Raw genomic sequence first — 15,229 nt, 5'->3', positions numbered from 1 at the left:
AAAAGGGGTAGTAGTGAACACCTAAGTTCCTAAGAACAAAAGGATCAATGGTGTTGGGCGCTGGTGGTTCACACCTGTAATCTCAGAAGGCTGAGATTTGAGGATCACGATTCAAAGCTGGCCTGGGCAGGAAAGTCCTTAAGTCTCATGTCTTCAACAAACTACTCAGAAAAGGCCGAAGAGGTGCTGTGAGTGGTAGAGCACTAGCCTTGAGCAGCAAAGCTCAGGGACAGTGCCCAGTTCCTGAGTTCAAGCCTCAGGACTGACACTTAAAAAAATAGTATGAATGGGTAATGATCTAAAGATAATTCCAAGCCAAGCACCAATATCTCACACCTATATATAATCCTAGCTACTTGGTAGGCCGAGACATGGGAATCATGGTTCGAAACCAGCTCGGGCAGGAACATCCATGAGACTCTTATCTCCAGTTAACCACCAGAAAACCAGAAGTGGTTCTGTTTTCTGTTGCTCAGAGTGGTAGAGTGCTATCCTTGAGCAAAGAGAGAGTTCAGATAAGGTGCCCAGCTGAGTTCAAGCCACATCACCACCACCACCACCACCACCAACAAAAGCCAGTCCGAAGAGGATGTCATCTGAGTAAGGGAGTTTCAGAGAAGGAAATTGAGGATAAGAACTAGGGGAAGAGACGTGAATATAATAAAACTGATTCCCACTACCCAAAGAGTGTCTCTAAATATAAAAGATGCGTTCCAACCCCTATTGCCTCAACACTGTACAACATAAGAGAAATAGAAATCTTTGGGAGGAAGAATGGGAATTGCCTATAAACAATTAGGAATGGCTGTAACACTAAATGGTATGGTATGAAAATGGAATGGTATTTTAAGTTTTTCAGAAAACAATTTCCACCTTTAAAGTTTCTAGAATAGCCAGCAAAAAAGTTAAAAGAAGAATGTGTTTTTTCTTTTCTTCTTCTTCTTTTTTTTTTTTTTTTGGCCAGTCCTTGGGCTTGGACTCAGGGCCTGAGCACTGTCCCTGGCTTCTTTTTGCTCAAGGCTAGCACTCTGCCACCTGAGCCACAGCGCCCCTTCTGGCCGTTTTCTGTATATGTGGTGCTGGGGAATCGAACCCAGGGCCTCATGTATAGGAGGCAAGCACTCTTGCCACTAGGCCATATCCCCAGCCCCACCCCCCCCTTTTTTTTTGTTTAAGTACTGGGTCTTGAACTCAGGGTCTAGGGACTGTCCCTTAGCTTTTTCTCCATAAGGCTTATACTCCACCACTTGAGCCACCAGCTTCACTTTGGGTTTTTAGAGAGTTAATTGGAGATAAAAATCTCACAGAATTTCCTGCCTGGGCCGGCTTTGATGAGTGATCCTCAAATCTCAGCCTCCTCAGTAGCCAGTATTACAGGTGTGAGTCAACAGTGCTTGGCTTTTGTTCCTTTTGTTTATAGGCAGGGGCCTCACCATGTAGCCCTGGCTGATATGCAGCTTATAATGTTATTCTGTCTTAGCTTTCCAAGTTCTGAGATTACAGGTGTATAACACACACGTGTGTGTGTGTGTAATATAATTTCACATTTTATTAGTCCCCTCTACCCTTCCCTAAAGGTACCTTGGGAGATTGTGCCATCTCAAGTGTGAGGCAGTAAACGTAAAGAGAAGCTATGTGAATGAAGAAAACAAAGAGGCAATTTTACATTCAGAAAACTTTTAAATGAAATGATAGGGAATATTGGTTTACTTTATACATTCTTCCTTTGACTGGTGAATGTGGACAGAAAGAAGGTAGGCAGACTGGAAATGATAGTGACATTGCCTCAAGCTTCTAACCTTTTTGGGGCATGCATCCCTTGAAATGCTTGGAGACCATCACAGGAAGCTGTTGATATATATATATTTTTGGCCAGTCCTGGGGCTTGGACTCAGGGCCTGAGCACTGTCCCTGGCTTCTTTTTTGCTCAAGGCTAGCACTCTGCCACTTGAGCCACAATGCCCCTTCTGGCCATTTTCTGTATATGTGGTGCTGAGGAATCGAACCCAGGGCCTCATGTATACAAGGCAAGCACTCTTGCCACTAGGCCATATTCCCAGCCCAGCTGTTGATAAGTTAAGAGAGCTGTACTCCAAAGATCTCAGTGGCCAGTTACTCCTGATCTGTAAAAGAGGAACATAATTACCAGAATGGTTCAATGGTGATAATGTACTGTCATTTTAAAAAAGTGAGCATGGGGCCAGGCACTGCTGGCCCACGCCTGTCCTGTAGTTGCAGCTATTCAGGAGGCTGAGATCTGGGGATCGTGGTTCAGAGCCATCTTGTCAGGAAAGTTCATGACACTCTTACCTCCAGTTAACCACCAAAAAGCTGAAAGTGGAGTTGTGACTCAAGCGGTAGAGCACTGGCCTTGGGTGAGAAACAAGCCCTAGGACTGGCACCAGAAAAAAAAGAACACGGGAAGCTGTGCCACTAGTTCTTGCCTATAATGTTATTCAAGAGGCAGAGATCAGGGTCACTGTTAAGCCAGCATGGCAGAGAAGTATGAGAGACTTCCTCTCCAAAATAACTAGCAAAAAGCCTGGCTGGTGGCATGGCTCAGGTAGAGAACCCAGTGAGCAAGAGTTCAAATTCTGGCACTAGTTTGGGTTTTTTTTTAAAGTGAGCATTGGCGTTTCCTAAAATATTGTGATAATTGTGAAATTGTTACAGTAGTGCCTTTGTTAGAATGACTCCCAGATTGTCTTTTTCATATTTACATTCTATAATCTCATAAACTTTTTTTTTCCAGCCTAAAACGGAGATTTTCTCCTCATTCTACAATTTTGAATTCAAAGAATCGGAGACTGAGTAATCAAGCATTTGAAAATTCAGCTTATAAAGTTGACGATGATGAAGATGTCATCATCTTAGAAGAAAACAGTACTCCCAAACCTGCAGTAGATCATGACATTGAAGTTAAGCCGGAACAGAGTCATACTGAACAAAGTGCACTTCAGATTGTGGGCGGTACTGAACCGTGTGGGCAGACAAGCTCAACCAATAAGTGTGATCAGGGCACTACTGCAGCCACCCAGACTGAAGCACCAACTTTAGTTGTTAAAAAAGAGGAGGCTATTGAAGATGAGATTGGGGTAGGAAATAATCTAGCAATACTGCCCACCTGTGTAGATACTGAAGCAAGGATACAGGTGACCCAGGAAACCATCAGCAAGTCTGCCGATGATGTTGGCCGCCAGTTACAAGAACTGAGAAATGAGCTACACTTAGTTACCCAGGAAAAAGATAATTATAAGAGACAGTGTCATATGTTTACTGACCAAATCAAAGTGTTACAACAGAGGATACTAGAAATGAGTGACAAATACGTGAAGAAGGAAACTTGCCATCAGTCTACTGAAACTGACAGTGTCTTCTTAATGAACAGTATGAATGGTAAAGCTGAAAGTCCAGACCCCATAGTATCTCAGTATCAGAAAGCTTTGGAGGAAATAGAAAGGCTGAAGAACCAGTGTAGTGCTTTGCAACAAATAAAGGCTGAATGCAGTCATTGTTCTAACAGTGAGAGTAAAAATGAGATGGATGAAATGGCTGTGCAGCTCGATGATGTGTTTAGGCAGCTGGACAAGTGCTGTGTTGAGAGGGACCAGTATAAAAGCAAGGTAAGTCATAGCCTTCACGCAGCCATTTAAACCTTAAGTACCAGTTCTACATTGGAGTACTTTGAGTAATCTTGATACTATTCTGTTCTAAACTGGGGAGTGGGCCTCCTTCGGGGCATAGTGACATGTCCTGACATTTTGAGGTCTTGCAGTATATTGAGCAGATTGCTGAAAAATAGCTGGATTTGGCCAGCTATGGTTAATGTCCTCCAGTGAACAGTATATCAATGTCCAGTATGCCAGAATACTAGTATCATCTCTATTAGATACTCAGGTACTCAGCGTCTATAGACATTACATCCACTGTAAACATACCTTTGGATATCTTTGTAGGATAGGTGTTAATGTCTTCATCCGCTATTAGGATTAGATCTGTGTATAACTGGCATCTCCACAGTTACGTGAAATCTGGGCCCCTTCTGCGTTGTTGCTTTGCTTTTCAAGGTGCCGCTGTGACTGGAGGCATCTCTTTAGGCCAGCCATTACATCTATCTATGTTCTAAGCTTCAGGAGGGGGAGGGAGAGTGGCTGCTTAGATTCCATCTGAGGAATGGGTGCCTGGACAAGGCAGTCTCTCTTCAAGGGGTCTTTTACTGAAGGAGAAGGAAAACAGGTGATATCAGGAGACAGATGGCAGCCCCTGTATGTACCCCACTTCAGATTTAGGAAGGTCCTTTTCAAAATTAGATCTGTAATTATATGTGGCGCCTAAAAGCATTCCCCTACTTTAAAAACAAAAACAGTATGGTGGTGTACTTCCTCTATGTGGAAATGCTTCTGATAGAACTGCGCACTTCATGCTTAATGATAGGTCAGGAATAGAATGACAGAATATATACAAATCAATATAAGGTCAGTGTTGTAACTTAATATTGAATGTTATGAAATGAAAACTACTGTGACTTTCATGTAATTTAGCTATTAGTGTCTTGGTGTTTCTGTTTCTACACCACTGAATTTTTGTTAATAAAGTGACAACTTTTTTTGGGGGGTGGGGGTGCCATTACTGGGGCTTGAACTCAAGCCCTGAGTGATGTCCCTTAGCTACTCAGGAGACTGAGATGTGAGGATTGTGGTTCAAAGCCAGTTAACCACTCGAAAAACTGGAAGTGGCACTGTGGCTAAAGTGAGCACTATCCTTGAGCTGAAGAGCTCAGGGACAGTACCCAGGCCCAGAGTTCAAGGCCCATGACTGACAAAAAAAAAAAAAGTTTCTAAAAAGAGGTAAAAGGGGTGGAGACATGACTCAAGCAATAGAGTATCTGCCCACCAAGTGGGAGGCCCCATCAAAAAAAAAAATCACAAAATAAAGATGTAGAAGTAGAGCTATAAACAAATGAAACCTTGTTTACAGGAGATGTTTGGGGCCTGGGGATGTAGCTTAGTGGTGGAATGCTTGCCTCAAAAGGACAAGGCCCAGGGTTTGATCCCCAGCACTAGGAAGAGTTTTCTTTTGTTTAATGGCTGATAATTTCATCAAGGTGGCGCTCTGTTTCTTAGCTTATATTTGGATTTTAACAGTATCTTCAAATTTTTATGGTTACAGTATTTGTTTTCTTTTTTGTCAGATTGAATTACTAACATTGGAGAAATCACAAATTGGTTCTCAGTGTGAAGAATTGAAAAATGAAATTGAGCAGTTGAAGTCTACAAGTCAGCAAATAGGAGCCGAGGTTTCCACTTCCGGGATGGAGGAAGCTGTGAATTACACGGATGGGGAAAGGTGATCTACCTGAAGCTCTGGCTGGGGCCGTAGTTGTGATTGGCAAGCTAGTTCCATTATCTGTGAGAGCACATTACATTAATGAGAAGATGCCCTTGTTGTCCACCTCAACCCCCTCACACTGTAATGGAGAGCATCAGAAAAGGCACACCCATCCCCGCAAGGTGCTGGCAGTTTGGTTCATTGAAGTGAAATGGGAATTTAGAGTGGTGGTGTACATTTTCGAGGAAAAGTGCAAACTGAGCTAGGTCTTGAAGGAAGGTTTGACTTTGGCCACACCTAGACGACAGGGGCTCACTTTTCAACTTGATTTCTTTTACTTTTTGGCACATTCCTAAGGGAGTTCCTATCCTTTTTCTTTTTTTTTTTTTTTTTTTTTTTTTTTGCCAGTCCTGGGCCTTGGACTCAGGGCCTGAGCACTGTCCCTGGCTTCTTCCCGCTCAAGGCTAGCACTCCGCCACTTGAGCCACAGCGCCGCTTCTGGCCGTTTTCTGTATATGTGGTGCTGGGGAATCGAACCTAGGGCCTCATGTATCCGAGGCAGGCACTCTTGCCACTAGGCTATATCCCCAGCCCCCCTATCCTTTTTCTGTATAGCACTCTGTAACCTTGTAGGAAGTCACAAAATTAACTAGAAGATAGTAATTGAATGACTCTCTCTCTCAGTAAGATCCAAAATGTGCTTGAGCTCCTGTTTGAATTTACTGTGTTGGTGGTTGTGCATTTTGTTCTTGCTGATGATTTTTAGATAGGGTCTAACTGTGTAGCCAGTTCTGGCCCGGCACTTGCTATGCACTCCATGTTGGCCTCCAATTCATTATCCTCCTCCCTCAAACTCCTGAGTGCTGGGATTGCAGGCCTGTCATCATACATAGCTGCTTTTGAGTATAAAACGTTGACATTCATAAATTTGGAAGGAGGGCCGGGGATGTGGCTAAGCGGTAGAGTGCTTGCCCAGCATGCATGAAGCCCTAGGTTTGATTCCTCGGCACCACATATACAGAAAAGGCCAGAAGTGTCACTGTGGCTCAAGTGGTAGAGAACTAATCTTAAGGAAAAAGTAGCTGAGGGACAGCGCCCAGGGCCCAAGTGTTCAAGCCCCAGGATGGCACAAAAAAAAAAAAAAAAACAAAGACATAAAATTTGGAAGGAATGATCACAATCACCTTGTGTGTGTGTGAGTGTATGGATGTGTTGGCATTGGGCTTGAGAACTTGGGGCTTTATACTCCCACTCAGCCTTTTCATTCAGAGCAGGTGTTTTGGCACTTAAGTCACAGCTCCACTTTCAGCCCTTTGCTGGTGAAGTAGAGGTAACAGTACCCAGACTGATGTCAAACCACAGTTCTTAGATCTCAGTCTTCTTAATGAAAGGAGTTAGAAGAATGAGCCTCTGGCACCTGACAATAATAATCATCTTAATCCAGAGTTTTAAAAGACACTGTTCTTTATAGATCATGGTAAAATGGAAGAGTCAGTAAATCTGAATACAGGTTCAGAGAAACAAATACTTTTAAAAGCTTGCTTACATTTTATTTACCTCAGTTTGGCAAGTTTATTTGATTATCTTCAATTGTTGTGCTCAAAAGGAAGCTGAAATTCATATGGTATCTTATCACTAGCTTAATATATCTATAATTATGTGTAGACTCTTTTTCAGTCTGCAGACTTACAGTGTACACGTGTCAAAACCAAACTGAGCCACTAGTTTTATGAAGCATTTTACTTGGGCCTAGGTTAGCATCTTATGGGTAAAATGAATTATTAAAGTCTCTTCTTCAGGAAAATTGTACTTATCATTCTACAGAGATTTGATTTGTAGCTTCTCCATGACAGTGGTCTGTTGTGCTGCTCATCTAGTGAGGTTCATGTTTGTATTTGCAGCCTCAAGCTCCGGTCTCTGCGGGTTAACGTGGGACAGCTCCTTGCCATGATTGTGCCCGATCTCGATCTGCAGCAGGTGAACTACGATGTTGACGTCGTCGACGAGATTTTAGGACAAGTTGTGGAGCAAATGAGTGAAATCAGTAGTACTTAGGATGGTTTATGTGATCAGTTCTTTCATTTGTACATGTTTCAAAATTAAAGTTTTGTTTTACTGGTATGTTAGGTAACAGTTTTGTTCTCCAGATATGTTAGGCGGTTGCCTGTTTTACAGGCTGAAGAACTATATCTTTACCAAATTCTATGCATTTAAATGTGGTCACAAGTACTGTGGACACATTATCATAATTTTAAAAACCTGTGAATGTTGGTATTGAGCAGCGGACTAGCTAACTTATTGTGTTTTGAATGTAAATATTTGTAATTAAGCCCATACATATTTTTTTATTACCCTTGAAACTTAGGTGTTTTTCACCAAGAGCTTTTCAGGTTGCTCCTAAGGTTTGTGCAATTTTTCTGGTTCTCTAAAGTGTATTTTTCTTGAAGTTAGGGTTGTGCCATAATACAGATGGATATGTCCTAAGAGTTATAAGTAAGGTTTTTAAATATCAGTCTCAGTAAGTGTCTGAGGGAATTGAGCATTAGTATTTCTTTGTCTTCGTTTGGTTTTGATGGTACTGGGGTTTGAACTTGGGCCTCACACTTACCAGGCAGACGCTCTAACACTTGAGCTTCACCCTAGCCCTTTTTCACTTTAGTTTATTTTCAGATAGGGATAGGGTCTCAGGCTTTTTTTTTTTTCTAATATCAAAATACATTTTACTCTGGATCTCTTTCAGATCTGGTTTAATTTACAGTTATCAAAGCAATATAATGCAAAGGGAAATGCAACAACACCAGATGTGCTTAGAAAGGATGAAAGGGGTCACTGGATTCAAATCATTGTGACAGGGAACGGAGCACATTACAAGTGTAATTTTATGATAGACAGCATAGAAAACACCCACATCAGTCTTCCTTACAATAGTAATCATGAACACGGCAGTAAACACACACAGCTGTCATGGCCTGGTTTACACTTTTACAATAGTTTTTAACTAGACAACTAAAGAAATGATGCAGACGTTTGAGTTGTGAGATCTCCCAGCGGACCCCCCTGCCTCCCTCCACCTCTCCTGTCAGGGGCGGCTCACAGTGAAGTACCACCATGCTGGGCTTGTTTTCCCAGGCTGGCCTGGAGCCCTGCTCTGCCCGGTCACCACTCCACGCAGCTGGCAGACCCGCAGAGCCATCGTGCCCAGAAACCGCTAGTGTTGCTCAGTTCTTAATTCCTATCAACGCAGTATTTTATTTACAAAAATAAAATAAGCAAAAATGAATTCTATTTTGCCTGGAAATTTTTTTGTGTGCTGATTGCCAACTGTGATTAAACACAAGCATATGCATTGAAAATATCATGTGACCACCACATTGATTCCAAGGTCCCTCTTCGGCTGTCTGTCCAGCGTGAGGTGGGCACAGTGATTATTATTTCTTTTTGTGAAATTTCCTGTGGAACCTGTTGTGGGATTACTGCAGGTGAGTGTGGCTCGAGGAAGGCCATTTTTCTCAACACTTTATACCTTTTATTATCTTGCAAATATAAGTGTTTTATATCCTAGAGTTAAGGAACAAAAACTGGCTTGGGATATAGTATTACCTACCATGAAATATGCTTTCTTGGTCCTATGTTTGTGCAATCTTAAAGAGGAGGTAGCTTTCTATTAAGTACAAAACTGTGTATATAATTTAGAATCATATTTTCCTCAATTAAAATGTGTATTATTTTTTCCAAAATTCTATCATTGCTATTTATTTTAACTTTTATGTATACTTAATTACATGTCTGTCATATATAATACTGAATTTTTACTGTATATGACCTTCTAAAAGATTAAATAAATGGAATTTGTTTTTATTTGCTTGGTCAAGTAATTGAAAGTATATTTTTGGTATGAAACTGACTTTCTGCCACAATTTCAGCTGCTCCAAATTGAATATACTTCATGATAAAATAAAAATGTGTGATACCTAACTCTCATATTTAAACTTTTAAAAAGAATTCAGTAAAAGATGTACATTATTTTTACACTAAAAATCTTTTAGACCCTCAAGTTGATTCTCAGTTTGCTATTTTAATTGCAAGTTGCTTTTGAAAACCAAAATTTTCGTATTTAAAGTTAAGCTTTTCTAGATAGAGGAGATGGGGAAGGAAGAAGAGGAGAAAAAGAATGTGTTCTGTTATGAGAAGCAATCTCTGAATTAATCATTCCGAGTGGATAGAATACTATGTCAGTATCAGAAGTTGTTTGAAAGTGTAAGATGGTAAGCAATATACCTACCACTTTTGGTTAGCTCCTGCTCTTTTTTTTTTTTTTTTGCCAGTCCTGGGCCTTGGACTCAGGGCCTGAGCACTGTCCCTGGCTTCTTTTAGCTCAAGGCTAGCACCCTGCCACTTGAGCCACAGCGCCACTTCTGGCCGTTTTCTACATATGTGGTACTGGGGAATCGAACCGAGGGCTTCATGTATACAAGGCAAGCGCTCTTGCCACTAGGCCATATCCCCAGCCCTTAGCTCCTGCTCTTACAAAATGTATTTTATATGACTATTTCCTTAATAAGACAATCATAGGATTTTTAATAGAATCTTTGCTAAATTGATTCCTTAGACATATTTGCATATCTTTACCCTTTAACAAAATGTCAGCAAGATAGGAAGTTGAAAATGTGGCAGACACATTTAACAGGACAAGGTGGGCATTTGGCTCATATTTAGGTTGCTCAAAGGTTAGTTATAGGAGGACAGTGTTGCGTCAGCATTTCTTCCTGTAAAACCAAAACCTAAATTTCTATTGATCCGCCTAGTCAGCTAAGGCTACAAGATGAGCCAAACCTGATGACTGCACAGAGCCAGATAATGACACATTTCTGGGTCCTTCCTGTGGGCCTCAAACGTCAGCTGGGTCCCCCTGGTGAAACTGAGGCTTGTTAGGCTTGAAGCATGTTTACCCTCAAGGAGTCATGTCAGTGATCTCTACTCACCCGCCTTCCCTCTAGCTGCCCACTCCAGATGACTATTTTATAAACACAGCTACAGTAAACCCGGTATCTTCTTGTACACTGACTTTCCTTACATACACATGTATACACACAGCACACATGTCCACAGTGTCTGGTGGTGTCATAAGTAGGTCAGTGTTTAGTTTTTTGGGAGGAGCTTCCATGCTGATCCGTAGTGGTTGCACTAGTCCCCCAACAGTGCTTGCGGGTTTCCACCCAGACCCCAGTGTCCTCACCAGCATTTGTTTTCTTTTTATCTTTTTAAAAATTTATTTATTAATTAAACACAAATTTTTTGACAAGGTGTTGTGCAAAAAAGGTACAGTTACATAGTAGGGCAGTGTGTACATTTCTTGTGGTATCTTACGCCCTGTTTTTCTTTCCCTTCCCTGGGTCAGGTAGACATATATACAATACACAATGTACCAAGAACATATACAGTAGCCACGTGGCCACGCCCAAGAAAATTCGCCTAGGGCTTTAAATGTAATGTCGATATTAGACCATATGTCAACAGTAGTCTTATATGAACGTACATACATAGCTTTTGAGCTATTCCACTGAGAGGTCAATTTTTGACCTTTATATGTTGAGTAGTTTGGTTTTAGTTACATAATGTTGGGTCGCTGCCCCAATCCTGTGGGAAATACCATTTGACAAGCAGTTTTTGGTTTCACAGACCTGATCTCTACTGTGTCTCTGTCACCCCTTTTTTTTCTTTTTAATTTTAAATTTAATTTATTAATTGAACACAAATTTTTTTGACAAGGTTTTGTGCAAAAAAGGTACAGTTACATAGTAGGGCAGTGTCTACATTTCTTGTGGTATCTTACACCCTGTTTTTCTTTCCCTTCCCTGGGTCAGATAGACATATACAATACACAGTGTATCAAAAACATATACAGTAGCCACGTGGCAAAGCCCAAGAAAATTCACCTAGGGCTTTAAATGTAATGTCGATATTAGACAATATGTCGTCATGAACGGACATACATAGCTTTTGAGCTATTGTATTCCACTGAGAGGTCAATTTTTGACCTTTATATGTTGAGTAGTTGTTGGTTTTAGTTACATACTGTTGGGTCGCTCCCCCAATCCTGTGGGAAATACTATTTGACAAGCAGTTTTTGGTTTCACAGACCTGGTCTCTACTGTCTTTCCAACTCCCTATCTTTTTTTTTTTTTTGGCCAGTTCTGGGGCTTGGACTCAGGGCCTGAGCACTGTCCCTGGCTTCTTTTTTTGCTCAAGGCTAGCACTCTGCCACTTGAGCCACAGCGCCACTTCTGGCTATTTTCTGTATATGTGGTGCTGGGGAATCGAACCCAGGGCCTCATGTATATGAGGCAGGCACTCTTGCCACTAGGCCATATCCCCAGCCCAAAAAAGGTTTTGTGTTTTTTTTTCCAGTCCTGGACCTTGGACTCAGGGCCTCAGCACTGTCCCTGGCTTCCTTTTGCTCAAGGCTAGCACTCAGTGACTTGAGCCACAGCGCCACTTCTGGCTTTTTTATATATGTGGAGCTGAGGAATCGAACCCAGGGCTTCATGTATACAAGACGAGCCCTTTACCACTAGGCCATATTCCCAGCCCTTCTTTTTTTTTTTTTTTTTTTAACTGTTGGGTTGCTGCCCCAATCCTGTGGGGAATACTATTTGACAAGCAGTTTTTGGTTTCACAGACTTGGTCTCTACTGTCTCTCCGTCTCCCTTTCTTTTTTTTTTTTTTTTTTTTGGCCAGTTCTGGGCCTTGGACTCAGGGCCTGAGCACTGTCCCTGGCTTCTTCCCGCTCAAGGCTAGCACTCTGCCGCTTGAGCCACAGCGCCGCTTCTGGCCGTTTTCTGTATATGTGGTGCTGGGGAATCGAACCTAGGGCCTCATGTATCCGAGGCAGGCACTCTTGCCACTAGGCTATATCCCCAGCCCCAATATTTCACCATTCCTAATCGCTATGTACTATTCTGTTGTGTATAAGTACCATATTTTTTGGATCCATTCATCTGTGGAGGGGCATCTGTGTTGTTTCCATATTTTGGCTATTGTGAATTGTGCAGCGATAAACATGGAAGTACAAATGTCTTTTTGATATCTTGAGGTTTGCTGTTTAGGATAGATGCCTAGGAGTGGTATGGCTGGGTCATAGGGTAGGTCTATATTAAGCTTTTTGAGAAACCTCCATACTGTTCTCCAAAGTGGTTGTACTAATTTGCATTCCCACCAACAATGGAGAAGGGTTCCTCTTTCCCCGCACCCCCTCCAGCATTTGTTGTTACCCGAGTTCAGAGTATAGGCCATTCTAACTGGGGTGAGGTGGTATCTCAGGGTTGTTTTTATTTGCATTTCCTTTACTAGCAGGGATGTTGAGCATTTCCTCATGTGTTTCTTTGCCATTTTTATATCTTCTCTTGTGAAGTCTCTCTTTAGCTCTTTTGCCCATTTCCTAATAGGTTTATTGGGCTTGGAGGGGCTTAGTTTTTTGAGTTCTCTGTAGATGACCGATATCAGGCCTTTGTCTGTTGCTGTGCTGGTAAATATCCTTTCCCATATCGTTGGCTGTCTTTCTGTTTTGGTGGCTATGTCCTTAGCTGTGCAGAAGCTTTTTAATTTGTAGTAGTCCCATTTGTCGAGTCTTTCCCCTATTTGTTGTGCCCCTGGGACTCTATTCAGGAAGTTCCTTCCGGTGCCTATAAGTTCTAGCGTCTTTCCTACTCTGTCCTTCAGTAGTTTCAGGGTTTCAGGTCTGATATTGAGGTCCTTGATCCATTTTGAGTTGATCTTGGTGCATGGTGATAGGCTTGGGTCTACTTTGAGTTTTCTGCATATTGCTGCCCAGTTCTCCCAGGACCAGTAGTTGAAGAGGCTATGTTTATTCCATTGTATGTTTTTAGCTCCTTTGTCGAATATCAGCTAACTGTAAGAGTGCGGTTTTATTTCTGGATCTTCAATTCTAATCCATTGGTCTTCCAATCTGTTTTTATACCAATACCAGGCTGTTTTTGTTATGATGGCCCTGTAGTAGAGCTTGGTATTGTGATACCTCCTGCACTACTTTTTTTTTTTTTTTTTTTGCCTAGAATTGCTTTGGCTATTCTAGGTCTTGCTGTTCCATATGAATTTATGGATTGCTTTCTCTAGTTCAGTGAAGAATGTGACTGGGATTTTGATGGGGATTGCATTGAATTTGTATAACAATTTGGGCAATATGACCATTTTCACTATATTGATTCTGCCTACCCATGAGCATGGGTGGTCTTTCCATCTCCTTGTGTCTTCTTTGATTTCCCTTATTAGATTTTTATAGTTCTCATTAAATAGGTCAGTCACGTCCTTAATTAGGTTGATCCCTAGGTACTTTATTCTTCTTTTGGCTACTGTAAATGGAATTGTTTCCATAATTTCCTTTTCTGCTTGTACATTGCTGGTGTACAGAAAAGCTGCTGACTTTTATGGATTAATTTTGTATCCTGCTACTTTGCCAAAATGGTTTATTAGGTGTAGGAGTTTGGGGACTGAGTTTTTTGGGTCCTTCAGATATAAGATCACGTCATCTGCAAATAGGGATAGCTTTCTTTCTTCCTTGCCAATGTGGATCCCTTTGATGTCCTCCTCCTGCCTTATTGCTATGGCTAGGGATTCCAGCACTATGTTGAAAAGAAGTGGGGAGAGTGGGCATCCTTGTCTTGTCCCTGAGTTTAGGGGGAATGATTTAAGTTACTTGCCATTTAATATGATGTTAGCAGTTGGTCTGTTGTATAGCATTTGTTTTCTTGATGACTGCCATTCTGACTGGGGTGAAAGAGAATCTTGGTGTAGTTTGGATTTGTATTTCCTTTTTGGCTAGTATGTTGAACATTTCATATAGTTAACCAGTCATTTGTATTTCTTTGGAGAATTGTTTCATTTGCCTATTTATTAACTAGTTTACTTGATTTCTAATTTTTTTTAAAGCTCTTTGTATGTTATTAATCCTTCCACTGTTGAAGAGCTGGCAAAGATTTTCTCTCATGTGGGCACCAGTAGCTCATGCTTATGATCCTAGCTACTCAGGAGCCTGAGATTTGAGGATTGTGATTCAAAGCCAGCCTAGGCTCGAAAGTCCGTGAGACTCTTGTCTCCAATTAAGTCATCAAAATAACTACAAAAAAACAAAACAAAAAACTGTGGTGCTATGGCTCGAATGGTAGAGCACAACAAAAAATTATCTGTGGGTTGTGTCTTAATTCTACTAATTGTTCCTTTTGATGTGTAGAAACTTGGTGGTGGTAGTGGTCATGGGGCTCAGGGCCTATAGGTGCTATCCCTGAGCTTTCCGCTCAGGGGTAGTGCTTTGCCACTTTGAGCCACAGTTCCACTTCTGGATTTCTGGTGGGTTAATTGGAGGAAAAGTCTGACACGCCTGGCACTACTGGCTCATACTTGTAATCCTAGTTACTCAGGAAGCTAAGATCTGAAGATCACGGTTCAAACCCAGCCTAGCAGGAAAGTGTACTCTTAGCTTCAATTAACCACCAGAAAACTGTACGTGGCACTGGCTCAAAGTGGTAGAGCGCTAGCCTTGAGCAAAAGAGCTCAGGGACAGCGCCCAGGCTCTGAATTCAAACCCTCGGATTGGCACACACACAAAAAAAGTCACAGACTCTTACCAGGCCGGCTTCTAACCGAGACCCTGAGATCTCAGCCTCCTGAGTGGCTAGGATGACAGCCGTGAGCCACCAGGGCCCAGCTTGTGCAGAAACTTTTACATTTGAAGCATTTATCCAGCCTCGCTCTTATTTTCAGGCTGATTCAGAAAAGAATTGCCAGGGTTTGACCAAGGTTCAGGTGGTAGAGTGCTAACCAGTGAATGAAAGTGCCAGATGCTGAATAGTGAGTTCCAGGCTTGGGCAGAAAAGCAAATTATGAT

General features: G+C 41.7%; 1 protein-coding gene across 2 annotated transcripts in view; it reads left to right on the top strand.

The window, feature by feature from the left end:
• Window positions 1–9,186, top strand: part of Morc3 (MORC family CW-type zinc finger 3) — a 35,016-nt gene extending 25,830 nt beyond the window's left edge. For both annotated transcript variants that reach the window (XM_048346248.1, XM_048346249.1), the window contains exons 15-17: window positions 2,753–3,623; window positions 5,192–5,346; window positions 7,230–9,186. In XM_048346248.1, the coding sequence (XP_048202205.1) occupies window positions 2,753–3,623; window positions 5,192–5,346; window positions 7,230–7,383 (1,180 nt within the window). In that variant the 3' untranslated portion in view covers window positions 7,384–9,186. The remainder of the gene's footprint in view (window positions 1–2,752; window positions 3,624–5,191; window positions 5,347–7,229) is intronic.
• Window positions 9,187–15,229: the final 6,043 nt, after the last annotated feature.

Source organism: Perognathus longimembris, chromosome 5 (genome assembly GCF_023159225.1).
Source record: "Perognathus longimembris pacificus isolate PPM17 chromosome 5, ASM2315922v1, whole genome shotgun sequence".
NCBI classification, from domain to species: domain Eukaryota; kingdom Metazoa; phylum Chordata; class Mammalia; order Rodentia; family Heteromyidae; genus Perognathus; species Perognathus longimembris.
This window is presented reverse-complemented; position numbering and strand designations above follow the sequence as displayed.